General features: G+C 35.7%; 1 protein-coding gene across 1 annotated transcript in view; it reads right to left on the bottom strand.

Annotated features, from left to right (window-relative positions):
* MME (membrane metalloendopeptidase) overlaps window positions 1-19,405 on the bottom strand; it is a gene marked incomplete at its 5' end in the record, with an annotated part of 102,187 nt that overhangs the window by 34,100 nt on the left and 48,682 nt on the right. Inside the window, 8 exon segments of the mRNA NM_001133276.1 lie at window positions 4,906-5,009; window positions 6,337-6,417; window positions 9,111-9,209; window positions 9,991-10,119; window positions 11,230-11,323; window positions 11,433-11,569; window positions 13,350-13,451; window positions 15,424-15,558. Of these exon segments, the coding sequence (NP_001126748.1) occupies window positions 4,906-5,009; window positions 6,337-6,417; window positions 9,111-9,209; window positions 9,991-10,119; window positions 11,230-11,323; window positions 11,433-11,569; window positions 13,350-13,451; window positions 15,424-15,558 (881 nt within the window).

The raw sequence follows: 19,405 nt of genomic DNA, 5'->3' as shown, positions 1-19,405 counted from the left end.
TTGTTCTTGTACATCTTTTTCTTTAGAGATTTATGTTTGCTCTATGAACTCTAGATGAAAATTCATGTTACTAGAAGTAAATATTTTAGAAATATTACTAAGTAACCAAAGGGATATTCCCGATTCAGCACTATTTTTATGTTATAATGACATGTTTAAAATTCTTTACAAACTGGCGCTAAATCCATAAAAGACATAATGTTTGAGATGATTTTGGAAACATATACTAGGCATCAGAAACCACATGAATCAAGAGCTTTTAAAATGTAAATCCCTTTAGGAGGCTGAGGCGGGTGGATCACCTGAGGTCAGGAGTTCGAGACCAGCCTGGCCAACATGGTGAAACCCCGTCTCTACTAAAACTACAAAAATTAGCTGGGCATGGTGGTGCACGCCTGTAATCCTAGCTACTCGGGAGGCTGGGGCAGGAGAATCACTTGAACCTGGGAGGTGGAGGTTGCAGTGAGCCGAGATGGTGTCACTGCACTCCAACCTGGGTGACAGAGTGAGACTCCATCTCAAAAAAAAAAAAAAAAAACTAAATCCCTGTCCTTTGCAGGTGCCAACCACTCATAAGAGCAGAGGGAGGCCCTTTTAGCTAAATTATTAACTTGGGTGTCTCACATGCAGACTTCCCGACTTCCTCAATTTCATGAATTTGTTAAAGATGATGTCATGTATCTTCACCAGCCATGATAGTGAAATGTTTGGATGTGACCATTTTTTTTTTCTTTGAGATGGAGTGTCTCTCTGTTGCTCAGGCTAGAGTGCAGTGGCACAATCTTGGCTCACTGCAAACTCCACCTCCCGGGTTCAAGTGATTTTCTTGCCTCAGCCTCCTGAGTAGCTGGCATTACAGGTGCATGGCACCATGCCTGGCTAATTTTTGTATTTTCAGTAGAGACAGGGTTTCACCATGTTGGCCAGGCTGGTCTCAAACTCCTGACCTCAAGTGATCCGCCCACCTCGACCTCCCAAAGTGCTAGGATTATAGGCATGAGCCACTGGGCCCAGCCAGATGTGACCATTTTTATTTTAGCAGCAGAGTTAGTTTTATTATCATTATTACAAATTGGCAATTTTATCATTTATTCATCCCATAAACATTTATAAAGAGCTACATTCTGTTCATTAGTGTTTAAGCTCTGGTGACACAAATATCTGGTTTTTGCTTTCAACAGGGGCTAGTCCAACTAAACGTAGTAAAATGTACTGGTACTTTGACAAAAATGTGCAAAGTGTAGTACAGCCCAAGGTGAAGAGAAATATGCAATGGGGTGCTGTGAGGAAGGAGGTGACACTTAAAGTTTAATCAAACCATGTGTAGGTTTCTGTTAGATGAACCAGGGCATAAAGGGTGGTCCAGGGTAAGAGACAAAGATGTAAGAAAGACAGAGAAAAGATTTGGAAGTAATTCATATGGCTGGAGCTTTGGACAATGGTCAGGTGTAGGGTGAATGTGAAGGAACTCTGGAGTGCTAGCGTGGGGTATGAAGAACCTTGGTTCTTTTCAAAACGGTCACACATCATGAGACAGGCAACAGGGATACACTGAAGTGTTTTCATCACGAAATAACATGCCAATTTGTGTCTTCAAAACAATCTCTAAGGTAGTAGTGTGGAGGATAAACTGAAGATATAGAAGATGGTTGGTAATAAAAAGTAGGATAATAATTGAGATGAGTCAATGAACAGTGAGAAATGTCTGAATTACAGAAGTGACCATGGGAATGGTGAGCTGGAGATCCCCTCTCTTCCCATTCCTACGTAATATTTAAATAGCAGCTGGTGGATGCAGACTTTTTTTTTTTTTAAATGGAGATTTGAATTAACTATCACTGTAGATGTCAGGAATAACAGAAAGGGATAAGTCTAGGATGATTAAAATGAGTCCTTGGTTTCTGTCTTGGTAGCAGTAAAATGGAGGTTGTTAGAAAATGGGCAGATATTAATTTTTGCCTAAATGGCAAATGCTGTGTTTTTAGGGTCAATAAGACATCTACATGGAGATGTTTCATAAGCATCTAGACATTTGGATTTGAATCTTAGTAAATGGATCTCAGTCAAATACAAATATTCAGCTGACATGATGATAGATGTCAAGAAGTAAAATGAGTTTGCCCAGTGAGAGCATGTGAATTGGGGGGAAAAAAGTGTCTAGAAGTTTACTATTTGGCTAATTGAATTTATTTACATGAGTTGCTGCCTTGAAAATTGAATGCATCATCATTTCTCTAAAGTGCCCTACAATACAACCCTACAAAAGTCTCAACTCTGTCCCTTCAATTTTGGGTATGCACACATATTTCTCTTTCAAGACTTTGGGAGTGAGGATCTTGAGCATCTGAAAATGTAATTCTCTAAGATGTAACTATGGGCTATGTGAACAAGTAGAAGCAACAGAAATTATCTGTCTAAACATACACAGCAAGGACTTGAACTTGGTGCTCCACAAAAAGAGAAATGACTTTATTACATTTTCTTTTTTTGAGACGGATTCTTGCTCTGTCGCCCAGGCTGGACTGCAGTGGTGCGATTACAGGTCTGAGCCATGTCCAGCCAACTTTATTACTATTAAGCAGGTGCAAAATAAGTCAGTAACTTTCCCTGCAAGAAATCTTAATAAAATGAGAGGAGCTTCGATCATGTTGTATCTTATAGGGCTCAGTCTTAATGATTTGATGCAATTACTGTCAGAGGGTTTCTGATTATTTTGGAAGATAAAAATAAATTTTAAACCTAAATTGCCAAATTAAAGGCATCATCTTGTGAAAAATTCCATAAAATTGAATATGAACAGCAATGATATCATACAAAAAGGAAATAACACTAACTCAGGGGTTCTCACTTGGTGGGTGGTACTTAAAAAGAATACCAGTATCTGGGTTCCAGCTACAGAACAATTACATCACATTCTAGGGTGCTTGAGCTGGGGAATCAGTATTTTTTAAAATGTTCCCCAGGTGATTATCATGTGCAGCTAGAGTTTTGAACCTTTGTGTCTGGTATACAGGCAGACTATAGGAAAGAAAGGAAAGCTGGCTCCGTATAGCAGAGAAGACCTTAGAATTCATATTGCATTTGTGATCATCAGAAGCTCATGGGGAGGACCAAAAAGTACTACTGAAGCATGTGTGCTATTGACCAAACATTCATTAAAATATTGTATACACTTTTGGCTTTTGATTATCTATCTTGAGAAGAGAAGAATGCAGAGAAAATCAGCCCATATGATGAAAGGGAATGAACAGTGTAAATTTTATGACAAAATGATTATGAAACTGGCACTATGTTAACTTCAAAAGAAAACATCAAGCAATAATTCAACAACTATTTCTAGAATTATGAAGAAATTTCCTGATGTCCTATGGGTACTGGTTAATTTGGCCATTTCAGAAATAATATTTGACAGTGTTTGTCTATAGATATTTTATAGTGCTAACAATTATTAAATCTTAGTATGTCTATTTTTAAAGAAATACAAATATACAGACTTATAAGAAATTTCTCAGATCATAAATTCACCCAGATAATTATTTTGCATAACTTTTTGTGTGTTTCAAGAGACAGGATATGGTAACTTGATTATAATGCCAAGCGTGTGTATTCACTCTCCTTCTTTCCCAGATGGGACACTAAACATTCTGTAATATTTGCAATCCCATTTTTAGCATCAAACAACACAATATTTGTTCCAATATAAACTTAGAAGTCAGCAAAAGAGTTGCTCTCTCTTTCAGGACACGTCAGTGTTGCAAGAGTTCAACATGTTGAGTAAGGATTGAAATGTATTGGCATTTCCATTAGTGGTTTTGTCCAACCTGTACTTGGTTTACTGAGAACAGAACAGTCTTATCATCAAATAAGCCCACAGCACTTTGTACTTTGCTTGGCACGACATTTCCCTCCTGGTGGTGCAGTTTATTACATCATGTCTTGTCTACCTTCTGCTCTTGTAATGTAATCAAAGTTCACCTTTGATTCTCCCAGTACCCAGTGACACCTGGACTTCGTGTTCCAAAATGTTAATAAATGCATGAAAGGATAAATGAATGCATGAATGAAACAAGCACCTCTTTGGCATGTTACTGTGTTAGTGACCACACAAATCAAGTTAGTATATTTATTTTTCACTTGCTCACTCACTCATTAATTTTGTTTTAACTGAGATTCTTCAGTATGCTAGATGCTGAGACTTTATGGTCAAAAGGAATAGCCCCTGTTCTCTAGGGGCTAAGAGCCTAGGGAGAAAAAGTCAACATATGTGGTTCTAGGAATTTAGGTGCATAAACACACATGCTGATAAATATGTTAGTTATATCTATTTAATAGAAAAAATAAACTCTAAACTAATAGTTATCAGGAAGTACTGATGTCACTAATAAGCAGAGATTAAGAGCATAAGAAGACTGAATAAGAATAGTTCCTGGTATCTCCTATTTGACTATCACAGGGTTAGAAAAGTCTTACATTAACTATCTATGAAAGGGATGGAGTTGTGGGATTGACTGATAGAAAAAAGGTGGGGCTGCCAGCAGAAGAAAATTCTGGACACAGAGTAAGGCCTAAGAGAAGGCTTAAAGGAGCTATGAATTGGCTTACTTAAGCTAAGGTTTTTGAGAATCTTGTTCACAAATAAATTGAGCTGATAGGCAATGATATAAGGCGAAACTAAAGAAATGTAAATTTGAGGATACCTTAATGAGAAAGGTATTTTAATCTGGTTAAAGTCTTGACCCATATCTTTAGTATACCATAATTAGATGCTTTTAGAAGTTCTCAATAAAAAGAAGACTTCGTACTTTTTAATATTTTTCTAACTGAGGGTCTTTCACTTAATCCAACAAAGAAAGGAGGGAAAGACCTGCTTCTAAATGATCACATTAGAAATGAGAATATACGCACTCGTCTTTGTCCACCTTTTCTCGGAGCTTCTTCAGTTGTTTACTTTGGCTGAATTTCAAATTTTGAATTATGTTCTCGAAGTATTCATCTTCTTTGTAGTTCAACTGTATTATATAAGAGATTTGGGGAGAAATATTAAAACCGGTATCTTCAAAATTTTTGCTAAAAAACATAGGGATTTTCTTAAATTATATCAGTCAATAAAGTTAACAGAGAGCATTAAAAAACTTACCAAAAAAGGATGTAGTTCCAATTAACCTAATTCTATTAGTATATCACAGGTCAGTACTCCAGCCAAATCACAAATTCAGTCTATTATTTTATAATAATCAAATGAAACCAAGTGTCAAACAAACCTCACATTAATGACATTAATCTTCACATAACACATATGGATAATAGCACATTCTTCTTTAGTACTTACCATGTGCCAAGTACTATTCTAAGTACTTTAAATTATACATTATACTCATTTAATTCTATTATACTAATAGAATCTAACATTATGCTCATTTAATACCGATGAACTAAGGGCTCCTATCCCCATTTTAAAGTCAAGGAAACTGAGATACAATTTAGTCACTTGCCCAAGTTTAAATGAGTGGTGGAACTGGGATCTGGAATCAAGGAACTTGGTTTTGAGTCTGTGTTCATAGCCACTACGCTCCTGCTCTAAGGACCCCTGGGGCTTGCAAGCTATAACCAGCTCATTTAAAAGAAAAAGTCAAGTTTCTTCTGCAAATGGAAAGAGAGAAGAAGACAGTATGGCTTGCAAATCCCCATGCTAGACTAGTAATCAATGAATGAGGAATCATTGTCATCCCAGGACCTGGGCAAGGATCACCTCACTGTCACCAGGGTATCATGTAGTTGTGGTGGCTGCAAAGTTAGCAACAAGACTTTCAGTTGAGTTCTGAAGTCAGCACCGTAGTGACTTTAAGGAACTCTTTGCTCCTTTAACTGTTACATTACCAGGGCAGAACAAAATAGTTTTCAGTTCTCAAATATCAGGGTTTGTTTTGTTTTGTTTTTAAAATACAGTAGGCATGAACTGGTTTATCCAGTAGAGGAAAACTTAGAAGGTGGAGGGAAACTCGAAGCCTGTGTAAAACGAGATAAGAAGACTGCCTGTTGTTCAACACCTTGATGTCTATCCCTTCCTTGATACTCTTTAAAGGACACCAGATTTTACTTACTGTTCTTAAAATGGAATATATGGAAACCAAATGAACAATAACCAAATATAGTCCTAGCTAATGAAAACAAAAAGGCTAAAACAAATATCATTCTGGCACCAGCGTTGAAGGCTTTATATAATACAACCTGTGGTTTCAGGCTACTTCACATAATTTCGGGCACCCCATAGCTAAAAATAACACTACTACCAGCCCTACGTATCAGTAGTCCAGAGTCTATTTTATAAAGACTTACCTCAAGGTACTCATTATTCAGTTTGTTATCATTTGAAACAATGTCATCAGGATAGCCGATCCTTTCTTTAATTGCTAAGGCCTATGAAAATTATAATATTGAATGTGAAGATGATTATATAACTTTCAGATACAAATTTATAATCTGCCCATGACTAGCAATTGAATAACTTAATCCATACTGTTCATAAAATGAGTGTCTGACATACTTAAACAGAGATCTTTGCAATGGCTTTTTCCTGGGAGGTTCAAGAATAAATGAAAATCGGGTCTGAAATTGAGTTTCTAATGCCTTATCCTTATGGGCTGCAGCTTTCTCAAGAAAACCAACATAAAAACTGACTAAACTCATTGTTCCACACATTTTGTACTTTTATGAACTTTTTTTCTCAAAGGTTTTTTTTCAATTTTTTGGAAGGAGTAATATTTAGAGCTTCCGTTCTAGCAGGTTATAATTATCTTTCTGTCTCATTGATTTGACTGAGAAAACAGATATGGGCTTATAGGTTTACTGCTAATACTATTCCTAAATATTGGTTCCTGGAGTTTTTATGTTCTCCTTCATTCTCCAAAGTCAGTGTACCTATCTTCTCAAGTTCAATAAATGACATTAATTAGTTAAGTGGAAAACAGGGTTTTCCTTGTTATTCCAGCTCATATTTATCATGTATTTACTACTATCTTTTTCTTTTCCTTTTTTTTTTTTTCTTTTGAGACAAGGTCTTGCTCTGTTGCCCAGGCTGAAGTGCAGTGGCACAATCAGGGCTCACTGCAACCTCCACCTCCTGGGCTCAAGTGATCTTCCCATTTCAGCCTCCCAAATAGCTGGGACTACAGGCATGCACCACCACACCCAGATAATTTTTGTATTTTTTGTAGAGACAGCATTTCGCCATGTTGCCCAGGCTAGTCTCAAACTCCTGGGCTCAAGCAATCTGCCTGCCTCAGCCTCCCAAAGTGCTGGGATTACACCAGTGAGCCACTGCACCTGGCCTATTTATCACTATTTCTAAAGTTCATTTTTAATTATTTTAAAATGGTTTATTTTACTTATTTTATTATTTCATTATCACTTGTTTACTACTTGCTATTTCTATTTTTATTTTATTTCTCTCTTGATTTTCTCAATGATACTTGACTTCTGATTTTACCACTTCATATCACTCTTAAATAATTTAATTAATTTAAATTTTTCATGGGGGGTTTACCCTGTATCTCTGAGTTACATGGTTTCCCATCAAATGGATGCAGTTTTGTTGCAATCTGTTACATGAGCCCAGGGTTTCCCCAGTCAGTGGATCAGGCCTCATATGTATCACTGAAGTCACTGAGGCCCAACCCATTTTCTTGTAGGTTTGCCATCAGTCATGATAAACCAGCCCCAACTCAATGATACTTTATTTACTGTAAGACATTTCCTTAAAGAGTGTTCTAAAGCATACAAACTCTACAGAAAGTATAAGGTAGTAAACACACAAAAAAATTATTGTCAATTACTTTGGGTAAATACTGTAGCAAAAACATTAAGCAAGTTTCTTTATTGCAGGACTTCTTACAAGTAAAAATGGGTTAGATTATAAGGTTAGAATCACAAGTTATTATAAATGTCCAGGATGGGAAATTAATTTATCAATTTATTCACTCAATATATTTCAAGGGTCTACCAAGGGCTAGGTATGTTGTAAAGGGCTGAGGATATAATGCTAGGCAGTATTTTCTGCCCCCCTGCCCCCACCCATAAAGAGCTTATTGTAAACAGCAATGATAAGCAGTGAAATAAATATTAACTCCCAAGTATGATAATAAAATCACACCCTAGGAGCATGTAACCCAGCCTAGGGTGAGATGAGGGAAGCCTTCCTATAAGAAGTGTTCACCAAACTCTTTTGACCATGAGCCTCTTGTGGAACAACGTGCATGTCCAGTATTTTGTGACACCACTTTGGAAATGCTGATCCAGAACAATCCATCTGGATTTACCAAGCAGAGCCATGTCATGCACAGCTGTGACATGAAAGGAGCAAATCCAACCTGAATGTCTGAAGAGCTGGCCAGAGTGATGGAAAGATAGCAATACTGGGGGCTGAGGTTCCAGGCCTAACCCACTCAGGGCTCTTTGAGAGCTGAAAAAAGATAGTCCTTCCATGTGATTTAATTCTAAAAGAAAACTAGACCAGAGGTGGATTATCTTATTAAAATACATTTATTATGGTCTCCTCTATCAATCCAAATCGTCTGCTTTTTCTGCCACCCTAACTACAGAGATTAGTCAGGATGCATGTGCATGTTGCTCATAAAGCATGTTCACAGTTTTCACAGGACATGTTCCCCCTAGTTATTATATAATTATAAAGACAAGTGATCACAGTAAATTTAAACCTAAGATTTCCTGAGAAATCTTAGACTTATTCTTATGCAAGACAGTAAAAGTCTCAATAAAAGCTGCACAATATGGATGGGCAGGAATAGTTATAAAAAAGCTTCTTCAACATCTCTTTAATTATAGATCTGATAATGCACCAATAATGCACCACCTTACATTTGCTTGAACAGAAACTTAATATTTTCACCTTGCTAGAGTATTGGTTGCAGAGATAAAATATTAAAATTGTAGAAATATATCTTTATCCACAAAAACTCTTTCTAGAAACACTACATATTGAAGGAGCTTACAAGTTTTTATGCAATCTTTGATTATATTTTTTTCCTAAATGTTTTTAAAGTTAATTTCTCCTATACAGATTTTTCTTTGCTAGTTAGCTGCCTGCTCTTTACCTTTTCTTCAGCTCTCTTTTTTGTCTCGGCATCCATCCAAGTGAGGTCATCTAAAGTCTGAATAAAAACTTCTCGGATCTGTGCAATCAAATCCTCGACCTCAAATCAGAACAGAAGACAAATATAGGTCATTAATTCATTCTTTGTAACACAGATTTTTAAAAATAGAGCTACATGCTATCTTTGTATGACTTAATATGTTAATAAACGTAAATTCATAGACAAACTGTGACTGAAGCTAACAGATATATGGGACCATTATATTTTAAAAACAATATTGCTATTATCAACACTCTTGATTAAATAGGTCTTAATATATGCATTAAAGTAAAAATCATTTTCAGAATGTAATGGTTTCACTATCATACTGGAAGAATGATAACTTAGGGCTGTCATTACCATTAGTGGTTTAGCTAAGCATAAAGTAGCATTTCAATAAATTCTTTCACCATACCATTAAGTTCCACTGTCTTCATTTTCCTAACAATGAAAAATAAAGCACATTTCTTATACTCCAAATAAATCCTGTTTTACTTTCTATGTTTTTAAGAAAATACTAATTTTGGGGCAATTTTGATAATAGAAGAGTTTATAAATGACTGTATCAATAGAACATGTTACTGGGTACTCCAAATACACTGCTTCTGGAAAATGGTGAGTTGGTTTTGGACTAGACAGTATTAGGAGCAGAAACATAACTAGACTCTTGGGGAAGGCAAAGGAAGATTTATTGGGAAACAATGGGATATTATGATTCAGAGGTTCTCTGCCTAAATTAATAAAATTTTAGCCAAATGATGGAGAACTGTAATTGCTCATCAATGTGAACAAACTGTTAGTGTCCTGTATAACTGACAGTGTATTATTCTGAAAACATTACCACGTGTTTACTCTCTCCAGCAAATGCTGCTTCCACATAAAGCCTCCCCACAGCATTTTCCATATTCCCATTGACATAGTTTGCACAACGTCTCCAAGTTGCTGTTTCTGAGGTTGTACCATAAAGGGCCTACGGAAGAGAAAAAGGAAATGGCATTTGACCAGAAGGAAAGGTCTGGAGCATGTTAAGAGCACACATTTCACAAATGTCTCATCTAAGTTCTTGAAATATTCATCACATCTCCTCACAAGGCACATGTTCCTAGCCTATGATGTAATGTAATCCAAATGGATTGTTTACTTATATATGATCTGAAAACCAGGCATATTTTCAGTAGATGCCCCAGTAGAACTTTTTGCTATTACAAGTTAATATCATTGTAGAAAGCATTTGAAAAAAATACAACATTGTAACCACTGCACAAACATAAATGTGAAGTCATAGTCAATAAATGTAATGGGGGAAATATGGTATATGAGAAAACACATTACTGCTTTTCAAGGTTTTAGCTGAACTCTGAGTACTTACAGAACCTGTATGTGTATAAATTTAAGAATAACAGGATAACGTAAGGAAGGGAGATTTAGCACAACACATTTTTGCATTCTTTAATTTTAAAAAGATGTCTACATTTTCTTTTTAAGGATAAAAACTAGAAATTTTAATTAATCAACGTTATTTTCTTTCCAAGACTCCAACTAACATGTTTGCTGGAGTCTCTCCTTCCTCAACCCCTACTGCCTACTCCCCTCACCATAGTACCAAAATGGTGATTGTTTAAATAACATAGATATAGGCTAAGAAAAGGTCTTATTTAACTCCAGGTAGGGGTACTTTCAATAGACTGCCCACATCAATATTGTCCATCTGTGTATATGTCCAGTGTGCAGTGAGCACCTGAAAATCAAGTTAATTAAAATAGATAACCCCGAAATTACTTCTAACACAATAACAAAAAAAAATCAAGACAGTATTCTTTCATGAACTGGTTAAATAACCAAATGTAACTCCTTCCAGGACAATGTAATCATGGTGCCACATAGACCATCATTAAGATGGCAAAGCCCATGAAGATTTATCTTCCTTGGCAACATGTCCTAAATATGTGCAAGATAACCAACTTTGGCATTTTGTCCCTTCGCAAAGTTCACTATGTCCTAGCAGTGTACATGGTAAGCCTTCATAACCATGTATCACTTTATGCTTTAAGTCTTAAGAAAAGAGAGATTTTTTCTTCACCTTGCGGAAAGCATTTCTGGACTCCTTGTAGGTTCGGCTGAGGCTGCTTACAAGATCCATTATGAATCTCCAGGACATTAAATTTTGAAGATCTCTGTATAAAAGAAACCACCACCCAGCAACAGAAAAGATGAGGCTGCAAAGATTCTGAAGAGTGATATGAAATGCAAACTTTGAGGACATGGGGACTGTGACATACCTACCTGGCAGAATATTTGGTAAGAATGGGCTTAAGTTTGGTTAAATATTCTGGAGCATAAACAACCACATCTTCCTCATTTGTAATACTAATATTCACAGTTGACATGATTTCATTTGTGAAATTCAACCAGCTGAATGGCTGGAAAAAAGCAGGCATGAAACATTCAGAAATTGTGGATTTCTCTTCTTGGTTCCAAGATTCAGTATAGTTAGAGGGTTGGACATTAAAGTGTGTCAGTTGCATCACATAATTATCACATTGATCAGTTTGATATTCACTTGGGATTCTTCCTCAATTGTTTCAATCAGTTTTTAAATAAAAACTAGTTCTGCAACATGATTATTTACATAGCATAATTAAACCAACCATTTAAGAGCGAAAACAAAGCCTTTAAGCTTAAGGAACATATACCTAGAAATTAGGCTTAATGTCATCTTCTTTGTCTAACCAATACAGAAAATAAAAATATAATTTAAATTTAAATTTAAAAATAAAGCTTTTTTGGTTTATGCAAAAATGGAAATGTGTATAAAGTGTTTAGCTTTTTAAAAGTGGATATTAATAAACAATTCATTCAAACACAGGAACACATCTCAGTGGAAATCCTATTACAGATGAAAACATACTGTTATAGCAGTGGCACAGTGATGTTATAAAGTCAAAGAAAATAGCATCTTTTCAATTGTCAATATTGGGTCTACAGGCATGCCATGTTTATACTTCAGAAGCTAAGTTTGGAGTTGTCAAAAGATGAAATCTTGTCTTTCTAAATGGGAATTGATAATGTTTAAGACTATCAATATCTTAGGGTGTATTTTACACACACAAACACAAGCACACATCACTAACTGAGTATGGGGTGCTATGCTATACACTTTTCTTCATTTCCTTTGGTGGTTTAGGTCGTTCTTTCAAAACACATTTATTAAACACTTATTATATTAAAAAACTCTATGTAAGATGTCTAACTCAATAATGTATGCCTTTGGAAAAGTCCTTGTTAACTAGAATTAGTGCCAAAGAGAATGTCATCACTGAATGTGGTAGTCTGTAGATTTTCCCATGGATGTTGCTTCATTTCTTGGCTGTGGGCATCAACTAATACATAAGAATAAATGCATAGCCACAAAAAGAGATTATTGGATACTAGGTAAGGAAACAGAAGTCAATTGCTGTTTATAAATGGAATCTATGAGAGAGATTTTCTTTTTATTTGTGTCCTATTTCTGAATTATTGTTCTGAACACCTCTGTAGATGGCCTTGATGAGAACATGGGAAGTTCTATGAATGAATTATCCTTTTTTGGAGTTAAAAGGAAATCTAGTGCTTTTATTGTGTGACTATCCAAGTCTGATGACTATATAATGGCCTCTCAGAAAGATTTTCAGTTTAGTATTTTCCAAACCCTTTCCTATGGGAGTTTCTAGTATTATTGTATAGCTGCCTTAAAAGGAATTTTACCAGCTGAGAGTGGTGGCTCACACCTGTAATCCTAACACTTTGGGAGGCTGTGGCTGGCGGATCACTTGAGCTCAGGAGTTCAAGACCAGATTGGCCAAACCTCATCTCTACTAAAAATACAAGAATTAGCCAGGTGTGGTGGTGCATGCCTGTAGTCCCAGCTACTTGGGAGGCTGAGGCAGGAGAATCGCTTGAGCCTGGGAGGTGGACGTTACAGTGAGCCAAGATTGTGTCACTGTACTCCAGCCTGGGCAACAGAGTGAGACCCTGTCTCAAAAAAAAAAAAAAAAAAGGAATTGAAGTCCCATTTATTAAAGTTTAATAAATAAAAACTTTATGAATTTTTAATATCATCAAGTTTAATAAATAAAAACTTGATGAATTTTAGAAAGAGTATTTCAATGTTATAATTTAGAAAATGGCACAATAAGAGAGCACAAAAAACTTACCACTTACCTTCCCATTGATCTCTAGTGAAAAGTTATTTTGGATCTGGGCCAGTGTCATCTTTTTATAAAGAAGCATTGGATCATTTCGATCTTCAGGTTTAGCCGTAGCCTATGGATTTAATTTTCAATCATTATTTTAGAATTAAGAATTCTTTAGAAAAATATAACTACATATGAGGGTAAAAATATAGGATAGGTACAACATAATTTAAGTCCTATTCTGTACTTTTTTTGTAATTTGTTTTGTCATTTCAAAAAAAGTGAAATGTAAGAGATTTTTGGAGTATATTTAGTAAGAATTATTGAGATTTGGCTGTGGTGTCAAGTTTAAAATTTTTAAAAAATCTGTCTACATTTTGACAACTGCCAAGCCATATAAGCAATATTTATGAGCTATGGCTAATGGCCAGTTCAGTTGTGTCTGTGAATGTTTCATATTTTAACTTTCTTTGATATAGTCATCTCCAATTTCTCTCTTAAATACTCTCTCTCCCATCTTCACCATTACCATTCAGTGTCCTAGTTAAAATTCAGCAAGGAAAAAAAAGGTGCAAGAGTTTCTACAAGAATTTATGGCAAGTAACAGAGAAAATTCCTAGTACGGAGCACAATTTGGTTGCAAGTTATCTGAGAATGGCAACATCATGGACCTTTGCGACTGTTCTCCCATCCTGCCAGACCAGTTTAGTGCTCTACATGCAGCAGCATCCAATTTTATTTCTTTCACTGAATTAAAAAGAAAAATTGCAATAACAACTCCCCAACTAGTGGCTGAAATGAGTAAAAGCAATTTTAAGTGAGAAGAGACAAAAGGTAAAGGTTTAAAATTGGAATTATTTCTCAGTGACAATGGCTCCAGTTTCCCCTTTAGGTCACTTACCTGTTCATTCACTGAAAACAATTATTTATTGAGCATGTCCTTTGTGCAATACTATGCTGGATTTTGTTAGAGATGCATAAATGATTCAAAGACGTCTAAGGCCTCATGCCAATCTAATACAAGAATCTAATACAAGACTGAAAATATAGACACATAATGCTGAGGTAAGACACAACACTACAGAGCTGACGCTGGTCAAAGGAGAGCACGGTCTGGGAAGGTGCAAGTGGCAAAAACCCAGAGCAGGAAACATTTCTCCTCTAGCAAGTCTGTTTCCAACACAGAACCACATGTAACCCATTCAAATGCTATTCACTCAGTGGCAGCTCCAAGAACACCCTGGTTCTGATAGGAGATTTTTGTTTTCACGTAGCCCCAGGAAAGCTAAAATTGCCCTCCATGATCTTGACTCTTCAAGATTCTGATGAGCTTAGATGGCAGGGGCAAGCAGATAGGGAGTCAGGGATGCAGGTTGTCGTTTGCAATGACAAAGAGAACTCTGTGGGTCCTAGACTGACTCTGACCATGGGTTTAATCAATAACCTGGATGCTGCTTAGACTCAGAGTTCACTCACTTGAGACTGCAGTGCTCTATCAAAGAATCCTCAGGGAAGAAAGTGCCAACTCAGACTCCAAGGGTTGATCTAGAGCCAGAAGAAATTCAGGAATACACTCCTTGGGCTTTGTTGCGAAATTATTGTCTTACCCTCCGTCAGCTCAGCAGCCTGACAATTTGAACTCAGTGGTATCACATTGCCACATGGCTATGTTCAGGGGTTAATACTTCTTAGCAAAGAAATAGAGACAATCTCTGTGATCACTTTAAACTTTAAAATAAAGTAACATTCTATATATATCAAAACTAAAACAGCTTTGCATTTGCTCTGAGTCTGAAGGGCATCTAACAACAGTTTGACTGTAAACGGTAGAATTCTGATGGAATCCACTTATAAAAGGCAATTAAGTGTTTCTAGTTTAATATTTGTCCAATTTAGTGTGTCTTTTAAATGTCAGGAACCCAGTTTACTATAAAATTCTTTAGTTTCAAAGGTCCTTTTGAAGTCAATGATCTATTACCAAGCCATGCATTTTTACTAGTTGGTTAAAGTGCTGTACCTTTTACTCTTAAAGTATGATAGAGAGGGGAAAGAAAAAAAGCGGTTGACATTATTCAGTGTATCAGAAAAAAAATGTGTTTTACATTGGCAATTTCTTTTTCCAATTCCATAACTTTATTCATTTCCAAAGCAAGCTGGTTTTCATCGATGGGCAATCTTTCTTCCTGACGAATCAATCTGGCCACAGAAATCATAAAATCCACATACGCTGTACAAGCCTGCAAGAAAAAAATAGCACTAAACTGTTGGAGAAGCTCTAAATATTCATCATGGTACTTAAAATTTATTTTCATTTCAATATTAATTTTTGGTAATAGATAATCTTAGTAAAATAAAAATCCTTTTCTAAATATTTAAAGAAATGACCTGCACAGATTCTTAGACAGTTAATATATCTTTGAATTAAAGCTTAAAGGAGAGCAATGAGGTATCACTTTGAAAGTACTAAGTAATGTATAACCACCTGGTTATGGAGACTGTCATTTTCAATTTTCAATAAAGTTATTTTGCCTTGATCGGAATGAGTTGCAAAACACTTGATAAGCAATAACATATACTAACGTTTTCCATGAATAATAATACATTTCTTTTTTTATTTTATTTTACTTTTTATTGAGATGGAGTCTCACACTGTCGCCTGGGCTGGAGTGCAGTGGCGCTATCTTAGCTCACTGCAACCTACATTGCTAGGGTTCAAGCAATTCTCACGTCTCAGCCTCCCAAGTAGCTGGGAGTACAGGCACCCACCACCACACTCAGCTAATTTTTTGTATTTTCAGTAGAGACAGGATTTCACTATGTTGGCCAGGCTGGTCTGAAACTCCTGACATTGTGACCCGCCTGCCTTGGCCTCCCAAAGTGCTGGGATTACAGGCGTGAGCCACTGTGCCCAGCCATAATAATACATTTCTTTACCAAATCTCTTTTTCATAGTCATTTTCTCAACTATTCATGGAAAAATGACCACAAACTCATATAATATAATCAGACTTCTTTTTATCTGTCTCCTTGAGTCAAGCTGTTTCTTTTTTATGAAGCTGTGTTGTCAGGAGCTCCACCAACACACACCTGTAGGTTTTAGTTAATTCCATAAATAGCTCCTGTTACTGTAAAATTTCACTATATGATACCATAGATTTAGATATTAGTTTTCTTCTAATAACTCAAATTATTTATATTTTATCTTCACATACATCTTAATTTGCAAAAGTAAACTATAGAATAGTTGTATTACTAACCTTTTACAGAATATATAAATGCCTCATTCAAGTTCACAGTGGCAAGAACACTAGGAAATAGAGTCCCACTTTTGTTAGGTTTGAACCAATTGCTATTTATTAGCCATTATTACCTATTAGCAATTAAAATACATTACGATTCCACCTCATTTTAAAATTTAGTAAAGCAGTCAATTGTGATTATGGATAGGTGAGATTTCTATGCTTCAAAGACTTGTTTGCAGGGTAAATACAAAGAAAGGCTATAAAGTGTGCTATAATGTGCTTTAACATTTTCACAGTTTTAAGAATATTTTACATCCTTACTGAACAATTAGAAGTGAAAGGGACATCCATATATTCACTGTGAGTGCAAAGGTGCATCTGAATTTACAGTGATCCATTAATCAAACCTAAAACTAATAGGAAAATAGAAATATTCGATCAAGCAAGAACTTAAGAAAAATGTACAAAATTATTATCAATTTGTAAGTCCAGAGGTTTATATACTGGTATTCTATGACTTTTACTAAATGCTAAGTAAACAGTTCTTTTCATGGATACTTTGTAATGCTGTGACTATCTAGCTGTGATTGCTATCCATGGATTTGCTACTCAATATAACAATTTTTCATCTGTGAATCTGCATTAAGATCCTAATGAATTTCACCACATCAACAGAATTAAAAACAAATACCATTGGATTATCTCAATAGATGTGGGAAAAATCTCAATAAAACCTAATGTCCTTTCATAATAAAAACCCTTAGTAAACTAGGCATTGCAGAAACATACCTCAAAATAATAACAACTATCCATAACAAACCCACAGCCAACATCATACTGGATAGGCAAAATGTGGAAGCATTCCCCTTGAGAACTGAAACATGACAAAGATGTCCATTCTCCCCACTCCTATTCAACACAGTACTGGAAGTCCTACCTAAATCAATCAATCAGGCAAAAGAATGAAAGAGAAGGCATCCAAATAGTTCAGAAGTCAAACTTTCTCTTTTCACTAATGATATGATTCTATACCTAGAAAATCCTGAAGACTCTGCCAAAGGGCTCCTGGAACTCATAAACAACTTCACAAAAATTTCAGGGTACAAAATCCATGTATAAAAATTGGTGGCATATCTATTTACCAATAATGTTCAGGCTGAGAGCCAAATCAAGAACATAATCTCATTTGCAATAGGCACACACACATACACATTACAAAAATACCTAAGAGTATATCTGACTAAGGAGATGAAATATTTCTACAAGGAGAACTACAAAACATTGCTGAAAGAAATCATAGAGGAAGCAAACAAATAAAAATATTTCATGCTCATGGATTGGAAGAATCAATATCATCAAATGGCCATACTGCCCAAAGTAATATACAGATTCAACACTCTTTTTATCAAACTACCAATGTCATTTTTCACAGAATTAGAAAAAACAATTCTAAAATTCATATAAAACCAAAAAAGGGCCCAAATGGCCAAAGTTATCCTAAGCAACAAGAACAAGACTGGAGGCATCACATTACCTGACTTCAAACTATACCATAATGCTGCAGTAGTCAAAACAGCATGGTCTGGGTACACAAATAGACACACAGACCAATAGAACAGGACAGAGAACACAGAAGTAAAGCAGCACAACTACAGCCATCTGATCTGTGACAAAGTTGACAAAAATAAGCAACAGGGAAAGGACTCCCTATTCAAAAATGGTGCTAGGGTAACTGGCTAGTCATATGCAGAAGAATAAAATGGGACCCCTATCTTTCACCATACACAAAAATTACCTCAAGATGGATTAAAGATTTAAATGTAAGACTTCAAACTCTAAGTGTCCTAGAACAAAATAGGAAATACCTTTCTGGATGTCAGCCTTGGGAAAGAGTTTATCACTAAGTCCTCAAAAGGAATTGCAACAAAAACAAATATTGACAAGTGGGACCTAATTAAACTAAATAGCTTCTGCCACAGCAAAAGAAACTATGAACATAGTAAACAGACAACCTACAGAATGGGAGAAAATATTCCCAAACTAGGCATCCAAGAAAAGTCTAATATCCAGAATCTATAAGAAACTTAAACAATTCCACAAGCAAAAAACAAGTAGCCCCATTAAAAAGTAGGAAAAGACATGAACAGACACTTCTTAAAAGAAAACATACAAGTGGTCAACAAATGTATGAGAAAACATTAAACATAGCTAATCATCAGAGAAATATAAATCTAAACCATGATGAAATACCATCTCACACCAGTCGGAATGGCTATTATCAAAAGTCGAAAATGAACAGATGCTGGCGAGACTACAGAGAAAAGGGAACACTTATACACTGTTGGTGAAAATGCAAACTAGTTTAGCCACTACAGAAAGCAGTTTGGAGATTTCTCAAAGAACTTAAAATAAAACTACCATTTGACCCAGAAATCTCTTTATTGGATATATACCCAAAAGAAAATAAGTCATTCTATCAAAGACATATGCACTCATTTGTTAATCACAGCACTACTCACAATAGCAAAAACGTAGAATCAACCTAGAGAATCATCAGTGGTAGACTGGATAAAGAAAATGTGGTACATATACACCCTGGAATACTATGCAACCATAAAAAAGAATGAAATCATGTCCTTTGCAGCAACATGGATGCAGCTGGAGGTCATTATCCTAAGTGAATTAATGCAGGAAGAGAAAACCAAATACCATATGTTCTCATTTATAAGTAGGAGCTAAATGTTGGGTACTTATGGACATACAGATGGCCTATGCTCACTACCTCAGTGATGGGGTCACTCATATTCTAAACCTCAGTACCATGCAATATATCCATGTAACA

Source organism: Pongo abelii, chromosome 2 (genome assembly GCF_028885655.2).
Source record: "Pongo abelii isolate AG06213 chromosome 2, NHGRI_mPonAbe1-v2.0_pri, whole genome shotgun sequence".
Classification (NCBI taxonomy): domain Eukaryota; kingdom Metazoa; phylum Chordata; class Mammalia; order Primates; family Hominidae; genus Pongo; species Pongo abelii.
The sequence above is the reverse complement of the archived record's forward strand: the minus strand, read 5'-3'. Positions and strand labels throughout refer to the sequence as shown.